The sequence below is a fragment of the Quercus suber genome, unplaced genomic scaffold (assembly GCF_002906115.3).
Source record: "Quercus suber isolate HL8 unplaced genomic scaffold, Cork oak 2.0 scaffold_487, whole genome shotgun sequence".
Lineage (NCBI taxonomy): Eukaryota > Viridiplantae > Streptophyta > Magnoliopsida > Fagales > Fagaceae > Quercus > Quercus suber.
The window spans coordinates 573,051-600,777 of NW_027069937.1; the positions used below are offsets into that span (position 1 = coordinate 573,051).

A 27,727-nucleotide genomic window follows, 5' to 3' on the forward strand; every position below is an offset into this window, starting at 1 on the left:
AAGCAAAATGAAAATAAGTAATAAACCAATACTTGACCAAAAATGAACAATCACTATAAATAGTGATCACAGTGATCATTCACACATGGAATGAATATCCGAACATGCAAGCTAATAAGCTCAATTTCAAAGTATCATTTGCATATCCAACATTCAACCAATGCAACAACACTAGGAAATTGCATTAAGGATATAAAATCCAATAAATGGTACAAGAGTGATGTACTTAAAGAAAATGCATGACATTTAACAACAAGTACATAAGCTACAAAGCATGAGTACAGAAACCTTAAAAGCTTACAAATGCAACAGGTACAAACACCTTAACACATACTGAAAAACATCTTAAGTATAAATTACCAATGTATCAAGAAGTTTAACCAAAGTATTAGAACCATATCCACACAAGAGTTTATAAAAGCAGCAAGTAAATAGCTATAAACAGTATATGCAACAAAAATGTTAGACTATCCAAAAAATGTGTATATGCATCAACTTCCTCTTCTATAGAAAACTACTCCCCCTATCAATATGCACACCATTCTTGTGTTATTCTCCCTCTTAATGTATGCTATCTCTCCCCCTTTTTGGCACGAATAGCTAAAGATTATCTTCGATTTTTGCTGAATAGCATCCAACTGTGTCTCAATGGTTGTGAGACACATTTGAACTTGGTTGTTGGTGGAGTAGATAAGCCGTTCTAAACCGGAAATCCGTTGATACACACTCTTAAACAAAGAACTCAACTTGTCAACTCGAGAAGTAGAAGGTACAAGCTGAGTTCTAGATGTTGGCATCTCAAATGGAATAGGGGAAACAGTCTTGGTATGCATAGGTGTAGCTGAGTCATGGCTTGATGGAGTGGCTTGGGTGAATTCCTCACTCTTAGGTGTTTTAGAGGAGTGACTCTTGCTTGCTTGAAGAGTTACCATGGATATTGGTCGAGGACGTGACACAATTTTTCCATCTGTTGGTGGATTGACACCTTCACTTAGCATGATTTTCATGATAAGGCTACAAAAAGGAATACTCATTTAGGCTACTGATCTAGCTGCTGCTTTCCCAATAGTCTAAAATATGTGGGCACATATGTCAATCAGAACTCCGGTAATGAGATCACATAGAAATTATGCTCTTCCAAGATTGATGAAAGCAGTGTTAGATAATGGGTAGAGGTTGGAGAACATGATCAGTTTTAGAGTCGTCAGTTCAAGTGTAAATTGTGCAGTGCCTATAGATGAACCTTTACTTCTAACTTCATGATTAGATCCAAGAACTTGAAGAATTTCTTGTAACTTAGGTTGTCTATCATCATATGGAGTGAGATCCACGTTTGCTGGTCTAGTGATGCGGAGAACCTTTGCAATGTAGTCTGCATTAATGGAGAATTCTTTTCCTCTTAGCAAACATTTCAACTCTACTCCGGTGTATCTGGCATTAGAGTAGAATTCCTTAACTAATTCATCAACCGGGTCCACGAAATTTCTGAATAGATCAGCCCAATCTTTTGCTTCAAAGACCCCAGGGATAAACGTTGTTCCCAAGGTATCAAATTTTACTACACATTCCATAATGGTAGGAGCATCTATGAAAATATCTGAGGAAGTCTGTGATTCAAAAGGAGTCCTGAATCTCTCATTGTTTGGATCTTGAGATGACTGAGTCGAGTGACGAGTTCGTTTAGCAACAGGGGATGGAACATCAAGTACAATGTCTTTTCCTTTATAGGAACGACGTGACATCTGCAGAAAAGAAGACACACAGTAGAGAACCAAGAGCAAAAACCCAAGACACATACATCAACTTGATTAGCTTCAGGTTAGTCAAAAAAAATGAATAATCATTGGTATTCAAAGACAGAAATCACTCAATCATATAACATGACCAAAGACAATACCAAAAAAACATTAGCAACACTTATGCATAGTGAATATGAAAATGTAACCGATGATAAAAAATGATGAATGTATAGTTATAATTCAGAAGAAAATGATCAATGATCATCACACAGTCACAAATAACAATCATTGTGACACTATACCATGAGCATAATATGTGCAGAACAACTCAGTCAAAAAACACAACTCAGAGCACAAACTCTAACCAGAGAAACTAAAGCATGATACCAATATTTGGTATCTTAGAACCCAAACGCACAAACATAAACCTAGCCTATGTCCGAATCCACATATATCTCAAATCAAAACCACAACACACATATCCAAGAAAACAAGGTTATAATTATGAAAAACTTAAAGAAAATGAGAAAACCCATACCTTTTTCTTGAAGATTGGTGGTTGAAATGATGCAAAGGTGGAGGTTTTTGAGAGTGACACGGTGAGTTTAAGAGAGAGTTGAAATGGGGAAGACAATGAACAATCACACAAATTTGAGGGAAAACTGGAAAGTTTTGAAAAACTGTCTTTAATGCGCAAAACACACGATTTTCACGACTGGATCAAGTCGCCAGAGCCAGCCGCCAGAGCCAGCCGCTAGAACACTTAAACATAAAAAGTTAGAAAAATTTTCTAAGTGTTTTTACGACTAAAAGGTCTACTTGAAAGAGAGTCGCGAGGTGAGCCGTGAAAATCTTTGTGTACCCCTCGCAACTGGACTTTCCACCTGTGAACAAGTCGCCACACTAAGCTGCGAGAAACATAAATACCCAAATTTTGAAAAATATTCTAAGTATTTTTCGCAATTGGGACATTGACCCGCCAGTGAGCCGCGAAAAATCTCGGAATGGGCTCGCGACTAGGACATACGACTGGACCAACCCGCAACTGAGTCGCCAGATTAGGGCAACACTATTTTTGAAATTTTGACAACTTTTGTAAAAACAAAATACTTTCCAAAAACAACTAAAACACTAAAAAAAATCTTTTTGTGTTTGATCAACAAAGATTGAGCATGTGAAAACACATTTAATCAAGTACAATCACATGAATAAATATGGCATTCATTGAACATAGACATGTGTGTTTTGTGTGAATATCAAAAATGAGATAGTCCTTAGTCTAATGTAAAGTTTCAATGATCAATTCAATCAAGACATACACAACTAGCACTAGATAATGTGACTCATCTCAATTATAGAAATATGCATATATGACCTCCCACATAAACTTGAGTACAATATCTTTGAAGCTTTTTATTTGGCTCCATGTTCAACATATCATTTGATCTTTTTGAATCAACGCATCTCATTGTGAGATCGATGCCTGAAATTTTTGATATCTCACTTTAATGAGTTGGCCTTTGGCTTTTTGGGCATCATTCAATTTTATTTTTGGCCACTTTCCCTTTTTCCTAGTCAAATACTAGTATGTGCGACAGACTTTTGTAGCTCAATATCTCTTTTCATTTGGAGTTTTACATTTGATGAGCTCTTTTAGCAAAAATAAATAAATGGGTGGGAAGATATATAGGTACAAGTCTATGCATGTCTCAAGATCAACAATATCATTCACTAGTCATTCATGACAAGGTTGAAAATATATTTACAACAGTCACATAGATTTCAAAATTTCTCCCACACTGATATAAGTGCATAGGGAACAAGCTATACTCGTAGATGCACAAAGTCATTAGTACAAAGGTACAAAGAAAACATGATTTGAGACAAAAACTCATCAAAGTCAATCAAACTTTTTGAATTTTCTACTTTTTATGTGGTTTTTGGATTTTGACACATAAGAAGGAAAAGATTGATCAAAAGCAACAATGTAAAAACATTTTAAGTAAAAACAAACAAACAATTTCCAACTCAAACTAGCAAAAAGCACACAACCAAGCATATTCACAAAACATAAGAAGAATTAATGCATGGACATGTTGTAATGCTTATGCATGAGTACATTTCTTCACCCACACGTCACGTGCGTTTGCGGTGATATCCCTATAGGATTGGGTACGAGTGTTAGGACTTTCAAACCTTCTAGTGAAGCTTTCCAAGCAAGTGGTGCATACGCCGATCATTTTTATCACGTCCATCACATTGGAATCACCATTTCATCCTCTTGATGACTCAACAGCCCAAGTCCTCTTGTCATTTCTTGGTCCTCTTAACCTTTGATCCGTTGCATTCTTTAATACTCTAAGCTTGTGACAATTTGGGCTGGTATGTCCTTGTAGTCCATAATGATGGCAAAAATGGTTCGTTCTTGGACCTCTTTGTGATCTTGGAAGAGATCTTCCTCTAGCTTCAAGTTTGACCACTGATTGGTTACGGGGCTTATTCAACACCCGTTGGCCAGCAACATTCTTCTTCTTTTCATCCTCTACTTTCTTAGGTATAGAGTCAGCCACTACAGGTTCTTTGGCTTGCACAAATTTCACTTCCTTGGTGATTTTGACAGCTGAACTACCTTCTCTGATATATCCCAACCAGGATTTTTCTGAGAATTGTTTTTGAGAGGAAATGACATCATCTAGTTTCTTGGTGGAGACTCTCTCTACCTTGGCATTTGCTTGAACTACCTCAAGCTCAAGAAACTTTATCTTTGAATAGGCTTTAGTCAGCTCTCCATTTAATGTCTCTATCTCATACTTCGCCTCCTTATGTCACATTAGGAGACTTCTATAGTCCTCCTCTGCCTTCTTTATCTTTCTCACAACTGCCTTGGCCACACGTGCATATTCTCCTGATTTCTCAAGGAGTGAATTGAAATTTTCTTGAAGACCTCCCTGTACTCTCATCCTCTTCACCATCCAATTCTTCTACAATTCCCATTGATTCCTTATCACTATGCTCCCCAAGTTCTTGTACAATCAAATTCAAATCCTCCAAAGACTCAACATGAGCAATGGTCATAAAAGCGGAGTAATTCCCTTCTCCATCACAGATTTCCTCAAAATCAGAATTGGATGCATTCGAGTCACTAAGAGTTGTGGCATACACCTTGCCATTCGATTTCAAATGGTTGGGACATTCCTTTTTGAAGTGTCCATGCCTATTGCACTTGAAGCAAGTGATTCCTTGTGAAGATTGGGATTCCTTTCCATCTTTCTTCTTGAATTTCCTTCTCTCCTTCCCGGAACTTTGGAATTTCCATTTATCACCAAATTTTCCATTGTTCTTGAATTTCAAGAATTTTTAGAAATTTTTCACAAGGTATGCCACATCTTTTTCAACGACATCCTCGTCCGATGAGTCGTGAACTTCTAGCCTTTCATTAATTTTCTTAAAAGCAAGAGATTTGCGCTTCCTTTGCGTGGGCAACGACAATTCATACGTCTAAAGTGAGCTAATCAGTTCTTGGACTTTGATATCATCAAGGTCCTTACTCTCTTCAATTGCTGTCACCTTGGCACGGAAGTTTTCCGGCAATGACCGAAGGATCTTTCTCACTATCTTAGAATCCTTCGTTTTCTCCCCCAAATTGAACTTGCTGACGACCACTTCATTCAGCTTGCTATCGAAAAAGTCAAAGGACTCATCCTCACTCATTTTGAGCTCCTCAAACCGAGTGGTCAGCATCTGCAGCTTGGTGTCCTTTACTTTCTTCGTTCCTTCATAAGTGGTCTTCAGTATTTCCCATGCCTCCTTGGCAACAGTGGTGTGTGAAATCCTATGAAACTTTTCTGGAGAAACACCACAGAAAATAGCATTCAAGGCTTTACTGTTAACGTTAGCCGCCGCAAGAGTTGCCTTATCCCAAGTGGATTTAGCAGCCTCCAACCTAGTCCAACTTACTTCTATAGCATCCCAAAAAGTATCATTAATAGAACACAAGAATATGCCCTCATTCGGAATTTCCAAAAAGCATAGTTGTTACCATCAAAAAATGGTGAAACATTTAAGGATTGAGACCGGTCCATCTCCATATGGGGTCAAGGATTGCACTAAGGTGTTTAAACCACAAAGAGTGCAGCCGCTTTGATACCAATTGAATGTTCAAATAGCGTATAAAACACTATGAACATTTAGACCCCCAATTACAAACTTATCAATTCAAGCTTAATGTCAAACAATATATGTGCAAAAAATGAACACAAGCTAATATCAAAATTGATAAACAATCTTGAATGTTCAAATAGCGTTGAAAACACTATGAACGTTTAGACCCCTAATTTACAAATTACCAATTCAAGTTTAATATCAAACAATGTATGTGCGGAAAATGAATATAAGCTTATACCAGAATTGATAAACAATCTAAACCAAATAAAATCACATCCGTAGCAGAAATTAAAGGGCAAAGATTAAGGGAAGAGATATGCAAACACAAGGACAACACAACGATGTGTTATCGAAGAGGAAATCGAAACCCTTAGTGTAAAACCTCTCCACCGCCCTCCAAGCAGTAAATAATCCACTAAAGAATGAAGTTGGGATACATGAACATCAGATGACCCTCCAAACCTAATCTACTCAGTGTACCTAAGCCCTCCAAGCTTCTTGCTCCAACAAGGTTGCGCCAAACTTTTGTCTTCTTTAGCTTACCGGATTCGCTATAGCCCATAGCATCAACCAATGGTCATTGGTCCCTTCCTAACTGCTTCCCAAAGCACCAAATAGCCTTTTCACAAATATAGGTATGGTGAGAAAAGGATTTGGGTAAGAACCTTTCAAGGATGTAACAATGGAGAGGGTGAGAGTAGAGGAATTTGAAGAGTCTCTATGTGAAGATTGTGGATGAATCAATTTTGTTTTTTTCTAGGATTTCTCTCTCAAAAATTCTCTCTAGAAGCTCTCTACATTTCATGGGTATAAAGGGTATTTATACTAGGGTGAGATTAGAATGCTAAGAGTTAGGTTTTTCAAAACAGAGCTGGCTGGCAGCTTGGCCTTACGACTTGACTGAGTCGCGAGTTCAAGTTGCGAGCTAACAGAACGGCAAGGCTAGACTTTTTGTCCTGTAGTGCTCCAGCTGGCGTGACTATTCATCTTCTCTGCACGCTTCACTCGTGTGCTACAGTTGGCGGCTTACTAGTCGCGAGTCACCCGTGAGTCTCAGCCGTTAGTCTCTGCATCCTTACACAATCTTGAGCATTTCTTCACACTCTCTCACACACTTCCCTTACATGATTCCCACCTAAATACAGGGTTACTAATTGCTATAATACAAGCAAATCTGGCACGGAATAAAGCCAACAAGATGGTTGATTAAATTCAACCTTATAGTAAATATATTTGCGACGACATGTTGTGTTGTTGCTAAAAGGTAATTATCAGAGATGACAAATTATATCGTCGCTAATAGGCTTCTAATAGCGACAACCCATGTGTTCATAGATCGCTAATAAATAAAGCATATATATATATATAAAATATTTACTATATATTTTTGACCACATATCTATGGCGAAACACAAAGTCGTCACTAAAGATGATTATTAGCGACAATAGATGTCGTCGTTAAAATAAACCTTATACGTAAATGTCGTCGCTACAAAATTTATTGTCGTTGCTAAAAATTTCCCTTCATTTTCCAAAAGTAAATAAAATTCCCTCTATGGCGTTAGTGATGACTTATTAGCGACCACCTTAGCATTGTCGCTACTATACACTTATTAGTGATAACCATATATTATCGTCGCTAATGTGTGCCTAATAGTGACGACTTCTTGGTCATCGCTAAAACATTGGTCACAAAAGACCAAAATTCTTGTAGTGAGGTAATATCATAAATTAGACATAAGTCACTAATCACATTTTAGAAACCAGTAGTCAATGACGACTCCTAAAAATAAAAAATTAAAAGGACTCACTAATTAATATACACACACCCAAGTGTCTTCACTAATCACACACTCTACTCATGTGTCACCATGAAACTTACACGTAAGTGTTAGGCGTCGGTCAGCTACCAAAATCCAAGGTCAACAAATGTCCCCAGTGTCTCTACCGTGCATGAAGGTCCTTTTTTTTCTTTTTTTTTTCTTTTCTTTTTTTTTAAGAAAAAAGTTAAATTAAGTTAAACTTAGTGGTTTTTTGAAGTCCTTGTAGGTGTGGGTGTGGGTGTGGGTGTGTTTTGTGTTTATGAAGTCACCACTTAATTTAGTTAAGGAAAAATAAGAAAACCAGGAATAAATATACATAATTATCGATATTAATTGAATTATATCAATAAATCAAAAAAAAAAAAATCACATAATTTTGACCCTAGATACAATTTAAGAAAATGAAAATTTACATAGCATTTTATCCTAGTTACATTCTACATAGAAATTATCAGCACTTTGTTTCCTAGTTACAATCTAAAAAATAAGGCAAAAATGATAAGAAAATTGTCTACAAATAGAGACTTGCATTCAGAGGCTAAATTAGTAAGATGGGAAAGGTGTCAAGCGTCACGTTCGCAAAACCCATAAATGAGTCCGTGGGAGATTGGCGGTGATCTTGTTATGACTTAATACCAACATGTGATCCTGCATGAATACTAATCATAATATTATAGGAAATAAATAATCATTCCCTAAATTATTTAATGGTCATGCGAGTACACATACATGCATGGATGGTAAATATCATTCCATATCGCCACTCATGATGTTGTGATATGTATAAATTNCTACATGTTAGGGTGGGGGGGGGGGCAATTTTTGAAAATTATTTTTTTACTATATAGAAATATTTAATATTTTAATAATTAGCCATCAAAAATGGGACTTGGCCCCCCAATTATTTGAGTTGGTCCAATAATGTTCTTAAAAAAAATTGTCCAATTTGTCTAGTAGTTATAGAGAGCGTATTGTTTCTCAAATTCATTTTTATGATAAAATGTGTTCTCGTATTTTTTAAAGTTTTGAATCATTTATGTCTATGAATACTTCATTAATTCAATTGAAATTTTTTACTCACCACGGTAGAAAATTTGGTAACTTATATTGAAAATGAAAATTGTAAGGATTTCACTATGGAAGATGGTGAAAGATTAATTTAATTCTGTGAAGCATTTAATTTTAAGGATTCATTATGAAAGATACTAATTTTTTGTGTATGTGTATAGATACATGTGTTTATGTATGTGTATAGCAAAACAAATCGGCCCCCCAAACAAAAATTTCTGGCTCCGCCCCTGCCCACTTGTATACAAACATAATAAAATCACGTCAAATTTGCAATTCTCGATTGATAAGGGATGTACCAATATTCTAGAAACATCATTTTCTTCAACAGATCTTAGGTCTTTATCTCGAACTCACAAATACACATCAAAGACTCAACAAGACTCAACCTGTTCATATTTTCATTTTAATTAATGATAGACTTCCACATGTCAAGCATGTAATTTTTAGAAACCAAAAAAAAAAAAATTAAAATGTATCTATATATCCCTAAATGTGACTATTTTTAATAACACCCCATATGTTTTACTATAGTTTAAATTAGAACTATGTGACTTAGGATTGCTTTAATCCCACAACTTTAGTCCATTTCTTTTGGAATATTTTCATTGGAATTCACTGCTTATAAAACAATAAGTATGTGATAGAAACTGGAGCAAAGAGAGTTGCTATTGGTGTTCTCAACACTACAATCATCTGACAAATCTTATGAAAGTTTTGCACACATTATTCAACACTCCAACTAGATGGCCAAGAGTCTTGTCCTCTACTAGCACTTCTTAATATTTTTAATAGAAACATCCAATGTTCAAATATTCTCTCCCTAATGATCAAATTATCAAAAGAAAAGAAAAAGACTAAAGTAGGTTTGCAATGCAGTTCCAAGAGGTGTAGCTGAGTAGCCCATGCCCTTTCCTTGGATTCTATATATGTAGACTCTACAAGGATATGGTTAGAGGAAATTCCTTCTTGTATCACCACACATATACTTATAGATGTAAAACACTATTTCTGAACAATATAAAATATGTTGTTTGAAATCAAATAAAGAAGAATGGTAAATTGCTTGATACTATCCAACATCACAATCCATAAAATTGATAGAATAAATTTATATATATGTATATATATATATAATCTAATATAATTCAAACTCCCCCATGACATCAAATTAATTTAGGTCCAAAATGCGGCAATCAACTTAACTTTAAGATTGAAAAATACAATAGTATAAAATTAGGTAAACAATATCCTTGAATAATTTTATTTTACAATTAAAAACATAAACTTAAACACTTTCATATATCAAGTTTAGCTACTGCATCAACTTTGAAGCTACTTCAATCAAATCTGAAACCATAGCACCAGAAAAAAGTGAAACAAAACTCATTAAATAAAGTAGATAAAGAAGAATATGCTTCTATTTAAAAAAGTAGGTGTCGTCGTTAGAGAGAAATGTTTCCCTCCATTTTCCAAAACTAAATAAAATTCTCTCCATGGCGTTAGCAACGAATTATTAGCAATGATCTTAGTGTTGTTGCTACTATGCACTTATTAGTGACGACCATATATTATTGTCGCTAATGTGTGCCTAATAATGACGACTTTTTGGTTGCCGCTAAAACATTGGTCGCAAAAGACTTTTGGAAAATGGAGGGAAATTTTAGCAACAATAATAAATTTTGTAGCGATGACATTTATGTCACTAAAATAAGGTTTATTTTAACGACGACATCTATTGTCGCTAATAATCATCTTTAGTGACAACCTTGTGTTTCATTGCAGATATGTAGCCAAAAATATATAGTAAATATATTATATATACACTTTATTTATCAGCGATGACACATTAGTCGTTGTTATTAGAAGGCTATTAGTGACGATATAATTTGTCGTCTCTGATAGTCACCTTTTAGCAACGACACAACATGTCATCACAAATATATCTACCAAAATATAATGGAGGGAAAATTTTTCACTCTCAAAAGTGGTGGGAATTATTGGAGAGAAGTAGATTATATATTAGTAACGAATTAGTTCATCGCTATAAGGGATCTTTTAATGAAGACAAAGATTGTCATCACTAATACGTGGCCAAAATAATTTTGATATAATATGGTTTTTTTTTTTTTTTCAAATCCTCCAAATGCCTCTTAAAATATTTAAAATGACAAAAACTCCTTTAAAATATATAAAATTATTAAAATTCCATTAACCATGTCAAAATGACCAAAATACCCCCAAACTTATATAATGACCAAAATAACCTTGAAACCTCTAAAGTAATTTAAAACTCTCAAATGCGTTAAAAAGAAAAAAGAAAAAAAAATGAGACAAGGGAGGGCCTGTTGCTTCAAAATTCTCCTAAATCATAATGTTACCCATTTGAAACTCAAAATCAATAAAATAACAAAAATCGAGAAAGTTTTGATTCCACTCGAAATACTGACTAATACCCATAGTTATCAAAATGTGAATCGTATCATGAATCAATTTTGGATTTTTCTGTACCATGTGTCATAAGAAAGGCATTAGTCAATATTTACCAAATTAATAAATTCATTATAAATATATGAAAGGTATATTCATTATAAATTCATGATATATTCAACTAATAACCAATTCAATCATCAATTTAATATTTACCAAAAGTAACTAAATAAATCAAATGAAAATATATTTAAAACATACATATTCAAATTGATTAAAATCAAAAATGATATTACATGATTTATGCGCTAAAATAATAAATTTTTGTATCATTTTTCCGAATCAACTTTATTTAAGTCAATGTTAACATGATGTTCATCATCTTTCAAAATTATTTCTTCATTGACATTTTCTAACAACTATTCCAATACCCAATAATCCACTGAAAACCTTCCTACTGAACCTAGTTTCACCAACTCTAGTGGTCTCGAAACCATCTATTAAGTTTGACCGGGTTTGACCAAATTTAACTAAACTTTGATCACGCATTTCTCTAAATCCAACCGTTTAATTATGACCATAATTTACCACAATTAACTTTTCATTACACTTTTCAAATCCAACGGTTAGATTTCAAATCTAAGAATGACGCGTGATGGACATGTGTTATGTACCTGTATGACTATGTTATCTCAATCTAACCATCCAATTGGTCTCAAATTTCACCAACACCAATACGTCACCATACTCTTCACTACTAATTATGAAGGTTTGAATATGATTTTCAACAAGTCCAGTGGTCTTGGGACTATCTATTAAGTTTGATCAGGTTTGACCAACTTTAAGTAAAGTTTGACCGCGCCTTTCTCTAAATCCAATCGTCTAATTGTGACCATAATTTACCAAATTAACCATTCATTACACTCTTCAAATCTAACAGTTAGATTTCAAATCTAAGTAAGGGGTGTGATGGACATGAGTTATGTACTTGTATGACTATGTTCTCTCAATTTGACCATCCAATTGGCCTCAAATTTCACCAACACCAATATGTCACCGTACTCTTCAATACTAATGATCAAGGTTTGAATATGAATTTCAACAAGTCCAGTTGTCTCGGGACCATCTATTAAGTTTGACCAGGTTTGACCAACTTTAACTAAAATTTGATCACGCCTTTCTCTAAATCCAACCATTTGATTGTGACCATAATTTACCAAAATTAATCATTCATTACATTCTTCAAATCCAATGGTTAGATTTTAAATCTAAGTATAACGCGTGATGGACATGTGTTATGTACCTATATGGCTATGTTTTCTTAATCTGACCATCCAATTGGTCTTAAATTTCATCAACACCAATGCATCATCATACTCTTCAATACCAATGATCAAGGTTTGAATATGTATTTCACCAAGTCCAGTGGTCTCGAGACTATCTATTAAGTTTGACCAGGTTTGACCAACTTTAACTAAACTTTGACCATACCTTTCTCTAAATCCAACCATCTGATTGTGACCATAATTTACCGAAATTAACCATTTGTCGGGGACGTTTTGCGACAAGGGCCAAGATCGCATAAATGAGCCCAAAACCCCCCTTGGATTCGTTAAATTCGTTAGTTATTTGGAGAGCCAAGCCCAAAATTCACGATGTGAGGTACACAAAGGCTAATGGTGCTTTATGGAAAGAGAAAACAACAGAAAAATGAAAACACAAGAAAGTGCATAAACTATATATTTCATGAGTCAGAAATTTCAGCCCACAGTCACACAGAGGAGGAAATCGAAGGAGGTCCCGAGCAAGAGAGGGAGAGTTCCCCTATATCAATATTTTCACCCCCAAGCCTTCAAATCGTCCCATACACTAGGTAGCTAACTGGGCTTTTTGTGTCAAAGTTTTGGGTTTTTTGTAGGGAAAAACGTTGCCCCTCTTGTGGGCTGGTGATACATATTTATATCAAGCTCTAGGGGATGCTTGTGACCAGTTTTTAGGTGGGAGGAAGCCCTTGGACCTTTCAGATGCTATTTCTATGACTTGGTGCATTATGTTTTATGCTTAGGGAAATGATTTGGTTGCTTTTTGCATGATTTTGGAAACAAAGTTATTTCCTCTTTACAGCTGCTGTCTCTGGTCTTTGTAGGCCTTGAAGACCACATTTGGGTGGCTGAGTGGGCTAGGCTACTCAGCTTTTTCTTAGAGTCAGCTGCCTTGGTGTGGGAAAATGGAGTTAAGCTGAAAATAAAGGGCATAGTCACACAGAGCATGGAGTAAAGTCTCGGGTGGAAATTTTTGACATTGGACCTCCTTCATGGGCCCTAGATGCCCCCAGCGTCCTTGGCCCACTTCGCGGCACATATAGGTCGGGCCTATGTAAAAAGGTCCAATGGGAACTAACCCACACCCACCAAAACCATTCCTACTCAATTCCCCAACCATTCGCATGGGCTCGAGCCATGCTTAAAAGAATAAAATAAAATATAATACATAAATTGAGCCCACAAAGAAGTCGGGCTTAGTTGAATCGGGCTTGTACGAAATGTGTCACGAAAACGGGTATCAACACCATTCATTACACTCTAAATCTAACGGATAGATTTCAAATCTAAGCATGGTGCGTGATGGACATGTGTTGTATACTTGTATGGCTATGTTCTTTCAATTTGACCATCCAATTGGTCTCAAATTTCACCAACACTAATATGTCATCATACTCTTCAATACCAATGATCAAGGTTTGAATATGAATTTCACCAAGTCTAGTGGTCTCGGGACCATTTGTTAAGTTTGACTTGGTTTGACCAACTTTAACTAAACTTTGATCGCGCCTTTCTCTAAATCCAACCATTTGATTGTGACCATAATTTATCAAAATTAACCATTCATTACACTCTTCAAATCCAACGGTTAGATTTCAAATCTAAGCATGGCAGGTGATGGACATGTGTTGTATACTTGTATGGCTATGTTATCTCAATCTGACCATTCAATTGGTCTCAAATTTCACCAACACCAATACGTCACCATACTCTTCAATACCAATTATGAAGGTTTGAATATGATTTTCAACAAGTCCAGTGGTCTGGGGACCATCTATTAAGTTTAACCAGGTTTGACCAACTTTAAGTAAACTTTGACCGCGCATTTCTCTAAATCCAACTGTCTGATTGTGACCATAATTTACCAAAATTAACCATTCATTACACTCTTCAAATCTAGCGATTAGATTTCAAATCTAAGTATGACACGTGATGGAGATAAGTTGTGTACTTGTATGGCTATATTCTCTTAATTTGACCATTCAATTGATCTCAAATTTCACTAACACTAATATGTCACCGTACTCTTCAATACCAATGATCAAGGTTTGAATATGAATTTCACCAAGTCTAGTGGTCTCGGGACCATTTATAACTTTGATTGCACCTTTCTTTAAATCCAACCATTTGATTGTGACCATAATTTACTAAAATTAACCATTCATTACATTCTTCAAATCCAACGGTTAGATTTCAAATCTAAGTTTAGCGCGTGATGGACATGTGTTGTATTTTTGTATGGCTATGTTTTCTCAATCTGACCATCTAATTGGTCTCAAATTTCAATCCAATGACCAAGATTTGAATATGAATTAGCGCATGATGGTCACATGCCATGTGGCCCCATGAAGATTTCGTTAGCTCCATTCTGATAATCCTTCCATTCGATTAAAATTTTGTTCCACAAAGTACTTCCTTTAAAGGTATGTTTTCCCTTGGATCACACACGGGTGTGAAAGGAACCCCCCCCCCCACCCTAACATGTAGCTCAGCCCCTGCAAGTGGGCTTTTGTAATCTTAATTAGGGAGCCTACATAAAGGCCCAGTAAACAAGTTTTAGTGAGATTGTAAACGCTAATAACTTAAGAGTTATTTAGAGAGAAAATCCTAGCCTCCACCCATGGTTTCAAAAGAAAATAGAGTAAAATCAATACGGTTACAGCGTTGTTGCAGCCATAGTGTAGATCATGGTTGAAGCCATAAAGCCATCCCAAGGTTTATTATAGAGATCAAATTTTCAAGAGGTTCTTGGAGCCACGAGCAGGGAGTTTGTGCAACGATATCTAGAGTAGAAGAGTCATGAGGTTGGAGCTGAGTGTGGTCACAAAAGTTAAAGAACAATTTATTCATCATACGTAGCTCTGCAACTAGTACATGATGTAGAACAGACAGCACATGCCTTCCTTGAACAGCAGGGGCGCAGGAAGTCACAACGCAAGATCAAAGGGGGGATGCCAGTAGGGGGCATCGGGGTAACAGTGTCGGAATTGCATGAAATTTGGCAGGTTGAAGGGAAACGACGTTCTGATCCAGATTCATGATGCCATGAACGTCGCCAAAATTTAGGCGAATTCCTTCATTAAGGCCCCGATAACAGTGTTTTTGCTATTTATAGTAATATTTGTTTTTCCTTAATAACTTTTAGTTTAAAAGTCAGAATAAGGTCCCGTCTGTTTTGGGACGACCCTTAAGGTCAGTAATTTATGATTCTGCAGTTAACTCAATTTTGCCATTTTTGGTAAAATTCGGTAATTTTGTCCCCTAATCGCTTAATTAGCGCGAATTAGGATTTTAAACGTTTTTTCTTAGTATTTATATGTTTTGTAGCCGTCAGAGGCAAATTAGACTATTATCAATAAACACAGACTTTTGTCAAATTTTCTTCTGGTGGATTCCAGTTTTATCTCCTTGTGGATTCAGGGAAACCCCTCGTGGATTCGAGGTTTACTACGAAAAACTAACAGTTTAGTTTCTGTCCATCAAAGAGAGCATCGTGTGTGCTTTCTCTTCAGGCTTCCGCGACATCAGTACACATGTTTAACACACATCCCAACCGTGACTTCATTTATTTTTCTTTTTTCTTCCAAGCTATCAAATCCTAAGCTAACTAACAACTGAAAGAAAAAGGCTACAAATCCCAAGATGTGCCGTGTTCCAAGTGCACATTTTATTGCCAATTCTGGCCGGTCCTCACAATGGGTGTAGCAGCACTTGAATTCCATGTTGTGGACGAAGGGTAAAATGTTGAACTGGTGAGTGGACATAGGTTGGGGATATGGTGAAGGCATAGCGTTGTAGAATCATTGAAAGAGCAATCTTTGCTTCATTGGTGGCAAAGTTCAAACCCACACAAGTCCGAGGTCCCATTCCAAAGGGAAAGAAAGCAGCTATGTTGTTGTTAGTAGCCTTGGCAACCCCTTCTGAGAATCTCTCTGGTTTGAAAAGATGCACGTCCTCTCCCCATATTTGAGGGTCATGATGAAGTGCAAGAGGTGGGATGAACAATAATAGATTAGCTGGAAGAATGAGCTTCCCCAGTCTAGCTTCCCTTTCAACTTTTCTTAGTACTGAAAGTGTAGGAGTATATAACCTCAAAGTCTCATTGATGATCATGCTCATCTGCATATGAAAGAATATCGAAAAAATTAGAATTTAATATTTGCAATGTTAAAAATCTTATTAGTGCCTCTCTGTCTCTCTAGAAATTTTTCTCTCCCATCATTGCCACACTTGGTAAACACCATCTAGATTTCTATATTCTTCTACAAGCTGTTCTGAGTAAAAAATCACCACCACTGATTCTTATGGAAGTTTGGATAAGAAAAAATTTACTGACAATAAGAGGAATTTAGAAGCTTTGAAATCGCTGGCTTTACCGACTTGAAGCAAGTATTAAAAGGGGCAGATGGTGCCTATGTGTGTGAAGCAAGTGAATGAGTGATAATAGTGAGTGTATAAGTGTCCAGGGACTGGGGTGTGTATGCAAGTGTTTAATTGAGTGAGTGTTCTATATAAAAACTGAGTGTGTTCAAGGTGTTAAAGTGATATAGAACAAGTAATTGATATGATTTTTAGTTGTTCTTACAGTCTTGAGTTTTGTGATGCCATCTGGAGTTGGATTTTGTTGGCCAAAAAAATTGAGCACCTCCTTTCTTGCTTTCTCTTGCCAATCAGTGTGGATTGCTAGAAGAAATACAGTCCATGTAAGCAAAGTAGTAGTGGTTTCTTGTCCAGCAGTGTAAAATGTCTTACACTCATCCACTATATCTTGTACTGTAATCCTTCGGTCAACATTGGCATCATGATGAGCCTTTAAAAGTAATTCAAGAAAATCACCCCCAGTACTGCTGCCGAACTCTCTAGTCATTACCTTCATTTCTCTTTTCTTAATTATCTCTAATATAGAGTAGTGTATACCTTTTTCAAGCTCCTCAGATTCAATTTCATCATTTGTTTTATAAATTTTACTGTAAAAATAGACAAATGCTTAATGTTTAGCTAAAAGGACTTATCTGATGCTAGAAAACCCAAATTTACAAGGACTTTACCTGATGCCCGGAAACCTGACTTTGTAACCATTGATGGCTACTATCGAGGCCAATTTCATCAACATCTGAAAAATCTTCTTCCCTTCTAAGTAACTACTCCCAAAAGCAGTCTTGGAAATCACTTCTGATGTAAATAGTCGAAATTCTTCGAATACCTCGATCTCTTTGCCTTCATGATGTTTCCACCGTTCTAGCATTTCCTCCGCACTTGTGATCATTGCTGGAGTCATATTCTGCATTCAAAAGTGAACCTCTTCTAACAATTCAAACTAAGTTATTAATAATTTAATAAGCTATTTTGTTATTGAGTTTAGTTACAATTAAAAGCAATACCTATTTATAAGAACAAGAGGATAATCAAAACTGTACAAATTAGCATGGAATTAAACTTATGAGTTACACTATAAAACTTTGGGAAAGAGTGATTGAACGTAGGTTAAGGCATGAAACAACAATATATGAGAGTCAATTTGATTTCATGCTAAGACGATCTACCATTTAAGCTAGTTTATTACTTAGACATCTAATGGTAATATATAAAGAGGCTCGTAAAGAGAAACTATATGGTAGGGTCCCTAGAGAAGTCATCAAGTGGGTTTTGGAAAGAAATTAGTACCTATGATGTATATTAAGTTGATTATGATGGAGATATAATTAGTGCGATAACAATTGGAGAAATCACAAGTTTCCTATTCTTATAGGTTTGCATTAAGGATCAACATTAAATCTATCTCTTTGCAGTAGTGATGGATGAATTACCAAATCGATCCAAGAGAGCATGTGATGTATGTCTTTTGCAAATGATATAATATGATATGATATATCATATTGTATACTATATATAAAAACAAAAGTTAAGAGAAAGTTGAATCCTATATATAAGGTTGTTTTGCCACGTATGAAAAAAGCCTATTTAAAATTCTACTATGAAGACAATTTAAATCACAAAAGCCCGATAGTTGCACCATTTGAAAATACTTTAAACTTTATCGTTTCATACCAAACTCACCTGCCTAGTCCCAAACTTACATAATTATTCTAACCAATTGCAACCACACAAGATTGAAGCGAAGTAGAGAGATTTCAAAGAAGGGCATGAAGAGAGAAATATTAGAGGACCGTCATCATCAACACCGTCCCTTCCCTCACCAGCCTCAAACCGCTAGAACCACCCATCATTAGGCCATATATCTGCCATAGGCAAGGTTTTTTTCTTCTTCTTCAATTTGGGTATGAACAAAGAAATATGACTTAATTTTGGGTATTTTGTTTGGGTTGGTTTTGATTTAGTTTTTGGGTTAGATTTGTGTTTTGGGGTTTCTATCTCAAAGCTACAATAAGTTATCTCAATTTAATCTTTTTGGGTCTCCACTATAAACAAACAGAACTAAAGACAATTTCTAAAAATTTATTTACTACCTTCTCTATTTGTTTTTTAACGTTGTGAATGATTCCAAGAAGATAGGACTAACGCAGAATATTAACCTCAAAGTCGAACGGTGGGCTTGTCAAGGTAAAAAAAAAAAAAAAAAAACCTTTGTTTAGGTTTTTTAATGCTATGGTCGAATTTTTTTTCTTTTCTTTTCTTAGAATTCCGAAAGAAAATTTTATTTAAAAAAACACAAATGCTCCTGTACCTTCAAGAAAGAATAGCAACAAAAGCCTCCTAAACAAATTTATTTACAGAAGCTTAACAATACTACTAACCTATCTAACAACTTATGTATCTAGAATTAGTGATAATCTATCAATCCAGTTCCAGATTTTTATAAATACAAATGGATCTCATGGATGACTGAAGCTACATAATCTCTTCATGCCATAAAAATGTTGTTGTGTACCACCTGAGTCCGGAGATTTTGTTTTAATGTTGTTTGTTCAGTAATTGATATGTGTTTTTCTTTCTACTATGCGTTTTTAATTTTTGTTTTTTTAGAAAAGGGTCAAAAAGAAAGAAATAAAAATTAAGGATTAGAGGACATAGTGTGTGTAAAATGTCTCTGTTGAATTTGGAGAATATGTTGAATCGTTCATATATTAAGAAGTTTTTTTTTTTTTTTTTTTTTTTTTGCCTTAAAAAAAAATACTACGAAATTGAAGCAGAAATAATAGTATCTCTGAAGTGATGGAAATACCTATACTTGGTGAAAAGAAGGAATTTTAGCATCAATTTTGTCCTCTGATGTAAAAAGTTAAGGGAAAAAAAAAAATTCAAACTACTTGATGTTTTTAAATTTGTTTAGGATGAGATTTTAGATGCAATTCCTCCAGCATGCATGCATATGTTTCAACTTTGGACATCGGTTTATAAAAAGTTGCTAAAGAACTATTTGAATTACAACTTATTTAAAAAAAAAACCTATTTGAATTACAAGATTATGTGCTTTTAATTATTAATAAAAATTAGCTTGACACTATAGTGCTTATGACCATTACAGACTTGAAACTTCCATAGTGGAAATTTGGTGGCTGGGATTGTAAGATGTATTCTTAGAATTCAAACTACAAAATATTGAGCAAAGTGTAACTTGGAAGAGAAAAAACATGTATTTATTTTTCTCTTCCAATTTTGTTTTGGGTTATTTTGTTCTTTTATGGTTTTCAGAGATTTAAATTACATGTTTGTGTATTAAAATTTTCCATTGTTAACTATGTTCGATGCATTTTTTTTTTAAATCTATTTAAGATTAGAACATCAATCTTGGGCATCTACATCCCAATTTGGATTTCCATAGTAGGTGTAAGTGATTATGGTGGTTAGTGCTAAGGCTATAAAAGATCTTATAATACTTATAAGTACATCAGAGTTCCTTTGAAATATCAGCTATGCTATCTTTTATCAATCAGGTACTTTATCAAAGTCATGTAGATTCAGACCACCAATTTTATAGAATTTAAGGTGGTGTTTTTTCCATTAAAGTTTTGTCGATTCCGTATTTTGTTTGACCCCGATTTACGCATCAAAACAAATAAAAATCCAAAAAATTGAAAAAATAGGTACAAAATTGCAAGTTTCAAAGCCAAAAAGGGTAAAAAAAATAATGCAACATGATCGGATAGTGGATCAAAGGGTTGCAACGTTCCAAAATCCCTACGATAACAAATGGGGCCAAAACCCTAATCGGGTATGGTAAAAGGTTGACTTTTTGATCCAATAGTCCAATTGAGTTAAATTTTGGACCGTCTTGTAGGTTATATTTTCCCCTTCGAAAAGATAGTTTACGGGCCAAAATAGGAGTTAAAACGGATGAGGTATTAACAAAATACCAAAAACCCTAATAAATACTTCACTTTTTTTTTTCCAAGTAAAACAGGCGGTTTTTAGACCAACTTTGCACAAAAAAAAACTGTACTGATTGGGCAAGAACTAGAACGATCTAGCTAAACCAACTTGAATTATGAGGTTGTGGCTACCTCTTATAAAAAAGGCTCAATGATATTTGCCACAAAGTCGAAGAAAAAAGTTTTTTAAGGAAAAACGTCATAGAATTTTCAGAACTGTGTCACCTTCCTTCCGGACACTATATCGTCAAAATAATAGCTCCAAAACTTGCAAGGTTAGGACCAATAGAAACTAGACATCTAGAGATTTCCAAAGATATAAAGTTTAAAGAAAACAAAGCTCAAAAAGGCCTTCAAATAGCTGCACAAAAATCAGACCAGAAATTGGAAAAAAGACAAAATAGCGTAATGAGGTGGCAAAGGTGGGAGGCTATGTGATGGTGTCTTGGTACACCATTACATAGCCTCCCACTTTTTTGGCTCTCCTATAACTACACTCCCCCCCCCCCCCTCTCCCTGTCTCTTCTCCCTCCAATTTTTTGTATAAAATAAATTGGAAATTTTGGAAAAATAGAGTTTTTGAGAGAAAAATACTAGAAAATTTTGGAAAAAATCCTAGAAAATTCTGAAAAAAAAAAGAAAAAGAAATCTTCAAGGCATCTAAGAATTTTTATATTCTTGCTTTATGTTGTTACCCATTTAATTTAAGCTTTTCTCCCTTCCCTTTTACTTTGATGTCATCCCTTTTAATTTCAAGCTTTCCCCCATCCCTTTTACTTTAATGTCATCCCTTTTAATTTTTGCTAAATCTCCCTTCCCTTTTATTTATTGCACTTTTTTTCCCCTTGTTCCACACACACACACACACACACACACGCACGCATATACTACAATCTACTCACCCAAAAAAAAAGATTTTCTATCCATCTCTTTTAAATGGGTTTTAAATCTCAAGTAAAGCACAATATGGTTATGTCACCTTAAGGATGGTTGATGGCTTAGAACTCCCATCTATTTTTGATGAAGAACCCATAGGACTTGAAAGAGATTAAGACTTATTTAAAAGGGATCCCTAAAAAAAACCTTTTAATGAACCTTTACTATGGTGCTAGAACCCAAAATGCTCGATGATTTTTGGGTCAGACTCCCAATTTATTTGTTTGGATGAGTATGGAATTTCCTATAATGAGAAAACCTTTTGGAGCCAACCCGATGGCCCAATGGAAGGTTCTTAAGCCCCACTCTACACTCTTTTCCCTTGTGAGAAGGCCCAAGTTATATTGAGCAGAAACCTTCTCTCCCTTTTTTGGTCGTTCCTCACTCTTCTCCTGTGTGTCTCCCCCCAAAAATGCCAACCCCCTCTTCTCTAGCACTCTCCCTTTTATAACACCCTCCTAGTGGGATCCCAATGATGATGTTTCATCCACTTTTTCTTTTCAAAACTAACATGTTTTTGCTAAAATGAATGATTTTTAGAAACTACAAGTCCCCCCAAATTTTCGGATTCCCCTAAAGAATGGCAATTTCAGGGAAAAAAAAAATTCTAAAAGATGAAAACTTATTTCCCTTTTGCAAACTCTAATTGTTCAAAAAGAAATCTTTTTCTCAAAATAATATAATAATAATAATAATAATAATGAGTAGTTTTTAAAACTTCTCCTTTTCAAAAAAAAAAAAAAATATATATATATATATATAAAGAAATTCTTCTTCATAAAAAACATCTTTTCCAAACTTTCCTTTCAAAAATAAAATAGAGTTAACATTTTGAAACTTGTTTATGCATTGCAATTTACAGCTTTTCCTTAGAATGGCATTCTTTAAGGATTTGTGCCTATGATTCAATTCCATTGAACCCATAGGCACCGATCAAGCTTACATAGCCCATTTCTTTGGTTTGGCACTAACACTTTTTTTTTTTTTTTTTTTTTTGCATGGTAAAAATGAGAAAATTGTGGATGACAACAAGGTACTACTTTTCCAACTCGCTCTTTTTATTTTTGTGTTATAATTTATTTGTGTATAGTAGTTAGTATTCACATGCTACCTATCTAATAAATAAATACTCACATGATATTACAAACTATTTCTCTAATTGCATGTTTCGTCACATGTTATTTATGTATATATCCTACATGCTTTGATCGTAAATATTCTTTAACGTTAATATTCACATGGTACATTATAAGTAAATAAATACTCATATTTATATACATATAAATGTTTGCAAAACTTTAAAAAAAAAGAAAAAAGAAAAAGAAAATTGCAAGTATCTAATTTCTTCATTAAAAAGATAACGTTTAAAATAAATTAAAATGGGATACTATCTTTTGGATAGATATTGTGGGATGTCTAACACCTTCCCCACATGTAATCGAACTTCAAATATCTTGAATCAATAATTCATTAGCTAAAATAAGGCATAGAGGGTAAGTTTAGTAAAAGTAGAAACAAAAACAAAGCATGGGTAGTAAAAGATTACTTTCAGGCTCTCGGCATGGAATGTATGATTGGCCAATTTCTTCATCTTTGCCCATTTTTCACCTTCAGATGTCGAAAGCCCATCTCCAAAGAGCTTCTTCATATAGCCTACAACCGCTTCCTTCGGATAAGCTTTGTCTTTATTGTTCAGTATCTCTTTGATAAGCTCTGGTTCTGTAATGACCAATTGAGGTTGAGTGCCATACCATTGAAGAAAATTCTTCCCTGCACCGAAGAGAGGGGGAATGTAAGAAAATGAAAAATGATCAAATTTAGTAGAACATATATAGTTGGAGGTTTTTTTTTTTTTTTTGTTACCATATTTGTTGACCCATGAATGAATATGAGGCTGAGCTCTGGACAATAAGTCATGTGATAAACCCAATGGCCTACTCAAGGCTTCTTTTTTCATGTTCAAAATTTCTTTGGTGCTTCCACTGGCGAATCTGTAAGAAGGACCTGTGATTCCCTGTGAACGCATTTGATGTTGTATGCGAATAGGAGTCCACCATAGTTTGTGAACGACCCGGATTAGAGCCAAGACAATGTAGAGGCAGAGAGAGCTTGAAAAAAAGACTGCAAAGATTCCAATAGCACCCATTTTTTCTTTTTCCGCGAAACTTTTTGGAACTTCACTTCAGAATCAGTGTATATGATTTTCTTCAAGGTAGGTTTCAAAGTTTGTGCGATGGAATGGTGAGAGAGAAATGAGAGAGTGAGAAATGATACTGATGTTTTGTAGTTGCAGAGGAGAGACTGAACTAACTGAAGTGTGCTACCAAAGACACTGATAACTGAAGTGTGCTATCTGACGTGTGCTACCAATGACACCGATAACTGCAGTGTGCTATCAAACACACTGAGTGTTATATCAAACACACTGATAACTGAAGTTTGCTACCAAAGACACTGATAACCTAACTGACGTGTGCTACCAAAGACACTGATAACTGAAGTGTGCTACCAAACACACTGATGTTAGGTGGAACAAGGAGCCTCACAACTGCCCAAAGTCCATTACCACAAGAAGAAAATTGATTACAGAAAAAAAGGAAAGAATGATTGTCAGGTCTTCTAGATTTATAGTTTGTGGGTCTCAGCTTCATTTGTAGGTGTTCCCCACTTGTGGTTCACAGCTAAAATTTTCTTAAATTTAAGAGAATCTTCAACAGTTTATTCGCAGTAAAATTCAAACACCTTTAAAATTTATAAAGTAAAATTTAAATTCTAAAACGTCAGGAGAGTAAAATTCAAACACCTTCAAACTAGTTTTAAATAAAAGTAACAAATTCAAAATGATCTCAAATGGTGCAATTCACAAATTAGGCATTAATTTAGTCATTCTGTCTATTTGTAGATAAAAAATTTTAGGCGATGAGAAATTTTTGACAAGATCAATGTTTTCCGAGAAGATTTTCAGATTTTACTTCGATTCATTTACTAGTTTCTCGGATATGTTCTAACTTGACTAATTCTTTCTACACTCGATATAATTGAATTTGAAGAATTATATAAAACGTGAGTGCTTCAGTTAGATCAGGCAAAGCTTTTACAATGGTTTATTGGAGTTTGGGTTAAGCTTTTACAATAGTTAATTTTTTGAAGTTGATTAATGCCACTATAAACTAACCCAAGGGGTGGAACAATTTCTTAACAGTCTTTGCACCACCACACCCTAACCTACCTTTGCTCCCACCCTACATGGGGTTTCCTGTCCTAAGGGAGGGAGGATGAGGCACCCGTGGTCCAATAAATACCATCCCTCACTATTGTCATCCTTAATCAAGCTGATTTATTTTGTTGGCTTCTAATGTCACCTCATAATTTACAATAATCACTTTTTTGACATTAAAAAAATCTCAAATAACCAGCAAGACAACGTCATTTTTGATTATGTTATGAGACATCAAGCCTTTCTAGTTTAAGGGGTCATTTTTCTTTATAAAATAAAATATGTGACTTTTGGCTGGTACCTCTTCACATATTAAAGTGGATATCCCTTAATAGTGTAGATGACTTTTACTAAATGCTAACCACTAACTACACATAATAGTTGTACATGTTTTGAAATATCATAAAAGAAACTAAGAGATATTATTTTTTTAAGGCAAAAAAGAAAGTCATTTAATTAATAAGAAATTTCTATCAAAAGTTAACATTTAGATGGCTCTCCAATTAAATAAAACTTTGGTTAAAAAAATGTGCCATATATATATAACATTTAGGCTTGCTTAAATATTGGTTTGACACTTTTCTCAAAAAAAGAAAAAAAAAAGTACTAGTTTGACACAATTTCTTTCAATTAACTTAATTGGTAAAATCTCTTATAGTGAAATAAGAGATCTGAAATTTAATCCCCACCTACACCAAAAATCAATTAACGCCTTGGTCTAATGTTAAAGAGCAATCATCAAGTGAGAATGTCATAAGTTGAAACTCAAAAAAAAAAAAAAAAAAAAAAAACACAATTTCTTCCATACATAGTCATATATTTTAACATGATCGAGTTTATTTTTCCTAATCCAATCAAATGTACCATCATAATGTTCAACTATCAATTTTTTCACCCTATAAATTTCCTTCTCTATAAACACAAGTATTTTAGTAATAACTTCCATATATAATGACCATATATGTTGTCTTTTTGTTAATGAATAATAGGATGCTATGAACTCCATATATTGAATATGCATTACTTAGTAAAGCTCGGCTTGTTTAAAGCCCTAAAGTCAATAACCACCATTCATTTTCTTTCTCTATCCTTGAGATACGTAAGAAAAATAAAAAAAAAAAAAACTGCAAAATGAATAGAGCCAGTGTAAATTTACATAGCTACTATACAACTATGTATTTTTATATAATTTTGCATAACTAGCCTGATGTGAGCAAATTTTGAGCTTGATTGGCTAAAATGTGGTACTTTTTTGAAAAGTCACATGCTAACATAAAAACTATTATAAAATTAGAACAAGTTTAGTTACAAAACCTTAGTCAATAAAATAAATATTACAATATATTTTAAAAATCTAACCGTTGAATTATATGTTATTTACGTTCTTAATACACATGTCAAATTTTGTGTCAATCAGATAATATTTACTATATGAATCTATAAGTTCATATTTTATACATAATTTTAAACTAAAAAAACTGCAATTAAATAATTTATTGATAACATAGCTATTGAAATTTAATTTTTTAGAAATTTTTGCAAGCATGGAGGATATAAGAAGAAGATGTAATCCAATGGTGGATTTTTCAAAATTCACCTCCAATAAAAGAATATTGAATAAGGTGTAGCCTAATAATACAACTAATTTTGTAGTTAAACTTTGTCCATAAAGTTATTTAACCTTGCCAAAAAACATTACTTAGGGTCTGTTTGGTTGGAATGGTAGAAAAGTAAAAGGATAGAAAATAAAGAGAGGATGGAATCGTGGAGGATAGAAAAGTTTTTAATTTCTCCTTTTGTTTGTGGAAAAATGGAGGGATGAAAAAAGTGATTTGTATAAATTTACACATATACTCTTTTAAAAAATGATGCCCAATTAAACAATAAAAGTGACAAACAACCAAAAAAAAAAAAAAAAATCAATCACCTAAATTTATTAAAAAATAAAATCCATGTCCATAAAAAAAAAAACATCTTAAAAAAAAAAAAAAAACACACAAAAGAAAGCAAAAGAAAAAGAAAGAATACTGGACAAGCCTGCCGAGTAAATCAAAATCAAAAGAAGAAGAAGAAGAAGAAGAAGAAGAAGAAGAAGAGGTAGGCAACAAGCATGCCCAATAAATCCAAAAGAAGAAGAAGAAGAAGAAGAATAAGAAGAAGAAGAAGAAGGAGAGGAGGCATGCAACGCCTAGAGGAAAAAAAGAAAAAAAAAAGTGTGAAGAAAAGCAATGTGGATGAAGCCCATGTCCAATTGCATAAGGGTATTTTCGACTAAAAATGATGCATAATTTCTCCCTTCAGTTTTCTCTTCATTTTGGGGAGAAAAATTTTTGGTGGGTTCAGAGAGAAAACACCTGGATTCCATAATTTATTTTCCTTCTTGCTCACCCAACCAAACACACAAAAAAGTTTTTCTTCCTATTTTCTCTCCAAAGTTTTCTATCTACCATATTTCACCTCTAAACAAACACATACTTAGACTGGAGGCCATTTAACTTGAAAATGCTCATTATATATATATATATATATATTGTGGGGCCAGAAAATCAGGTAGCCTTGGCCCACTCCAAGCCAGGCCCAAAGGCCTGCGTTGAGGATGCATGAGGGGTCCGAGGATGAAAGCGCGAGGACCGACCCCCGAGGAACATATCCGAGGAAGGCCCTGTCCTCAGGCATCCGAGACCTCGGAAGAACATGA

At 34.5% G+C, this 27,727-nt stretch overlaps 1 protein-coding gene across 1 annotated transcript; it reads right to left on the minus strand.

Annotated features, from left to right (window-relative positions):
* Nucleotides 1–15,848: 15,848 nt before the first annotated feature.
* LOC112005570 (cytochrome P450 CYP749A22) lies at nt 15,849–24,060 on the minus strand. The gene is made up of 5 exons (XM_024037856.2): nt 23,676–24,060; nt 23,359–23,582; nt 17,595–17,827; nt 17,132–17,513; nt 15,849–16,665 (listed from the first exon to the last, which is right to left on the minus strand). Exons 1-5 carry the CDS (start codon nt 23,956–23,958, stop codon nt 16,237–16,239), a joined length of 1,551 nt encoding a protein of 516 aa, XP_023893624.1. The 5' UTR covers nt 23,959–24,060; the 3' UTR covers nt 15,849–16,236.
* Nucleotides 24,061–27,727: the final 3,667 nt, after the last annotated feature.

Coding starts and splice junctions, on each gene's coding strand:
- LOC112005570 (XM_024037856.2), bottom strand. CDS start 23,958: ATGGGTGCTATTGGAATCTTTGCAGTCTTTTTTTCAAGCTCTCTCTGC. Junction 23,583..23,675: donor TTCATGGGTCAACAAATATG/GTAACAAAAAAA, acceptor TCTTCGGTGCAG/GGAAGAATTTTCTTCAATGG. Junction 17,828..23,358: donor TCCATGCCGAGAGCCTGAAA/GTAATCTTTTAC, acceptor TTTTGAATGCAG/AATATGACTCCAGCAATGAT.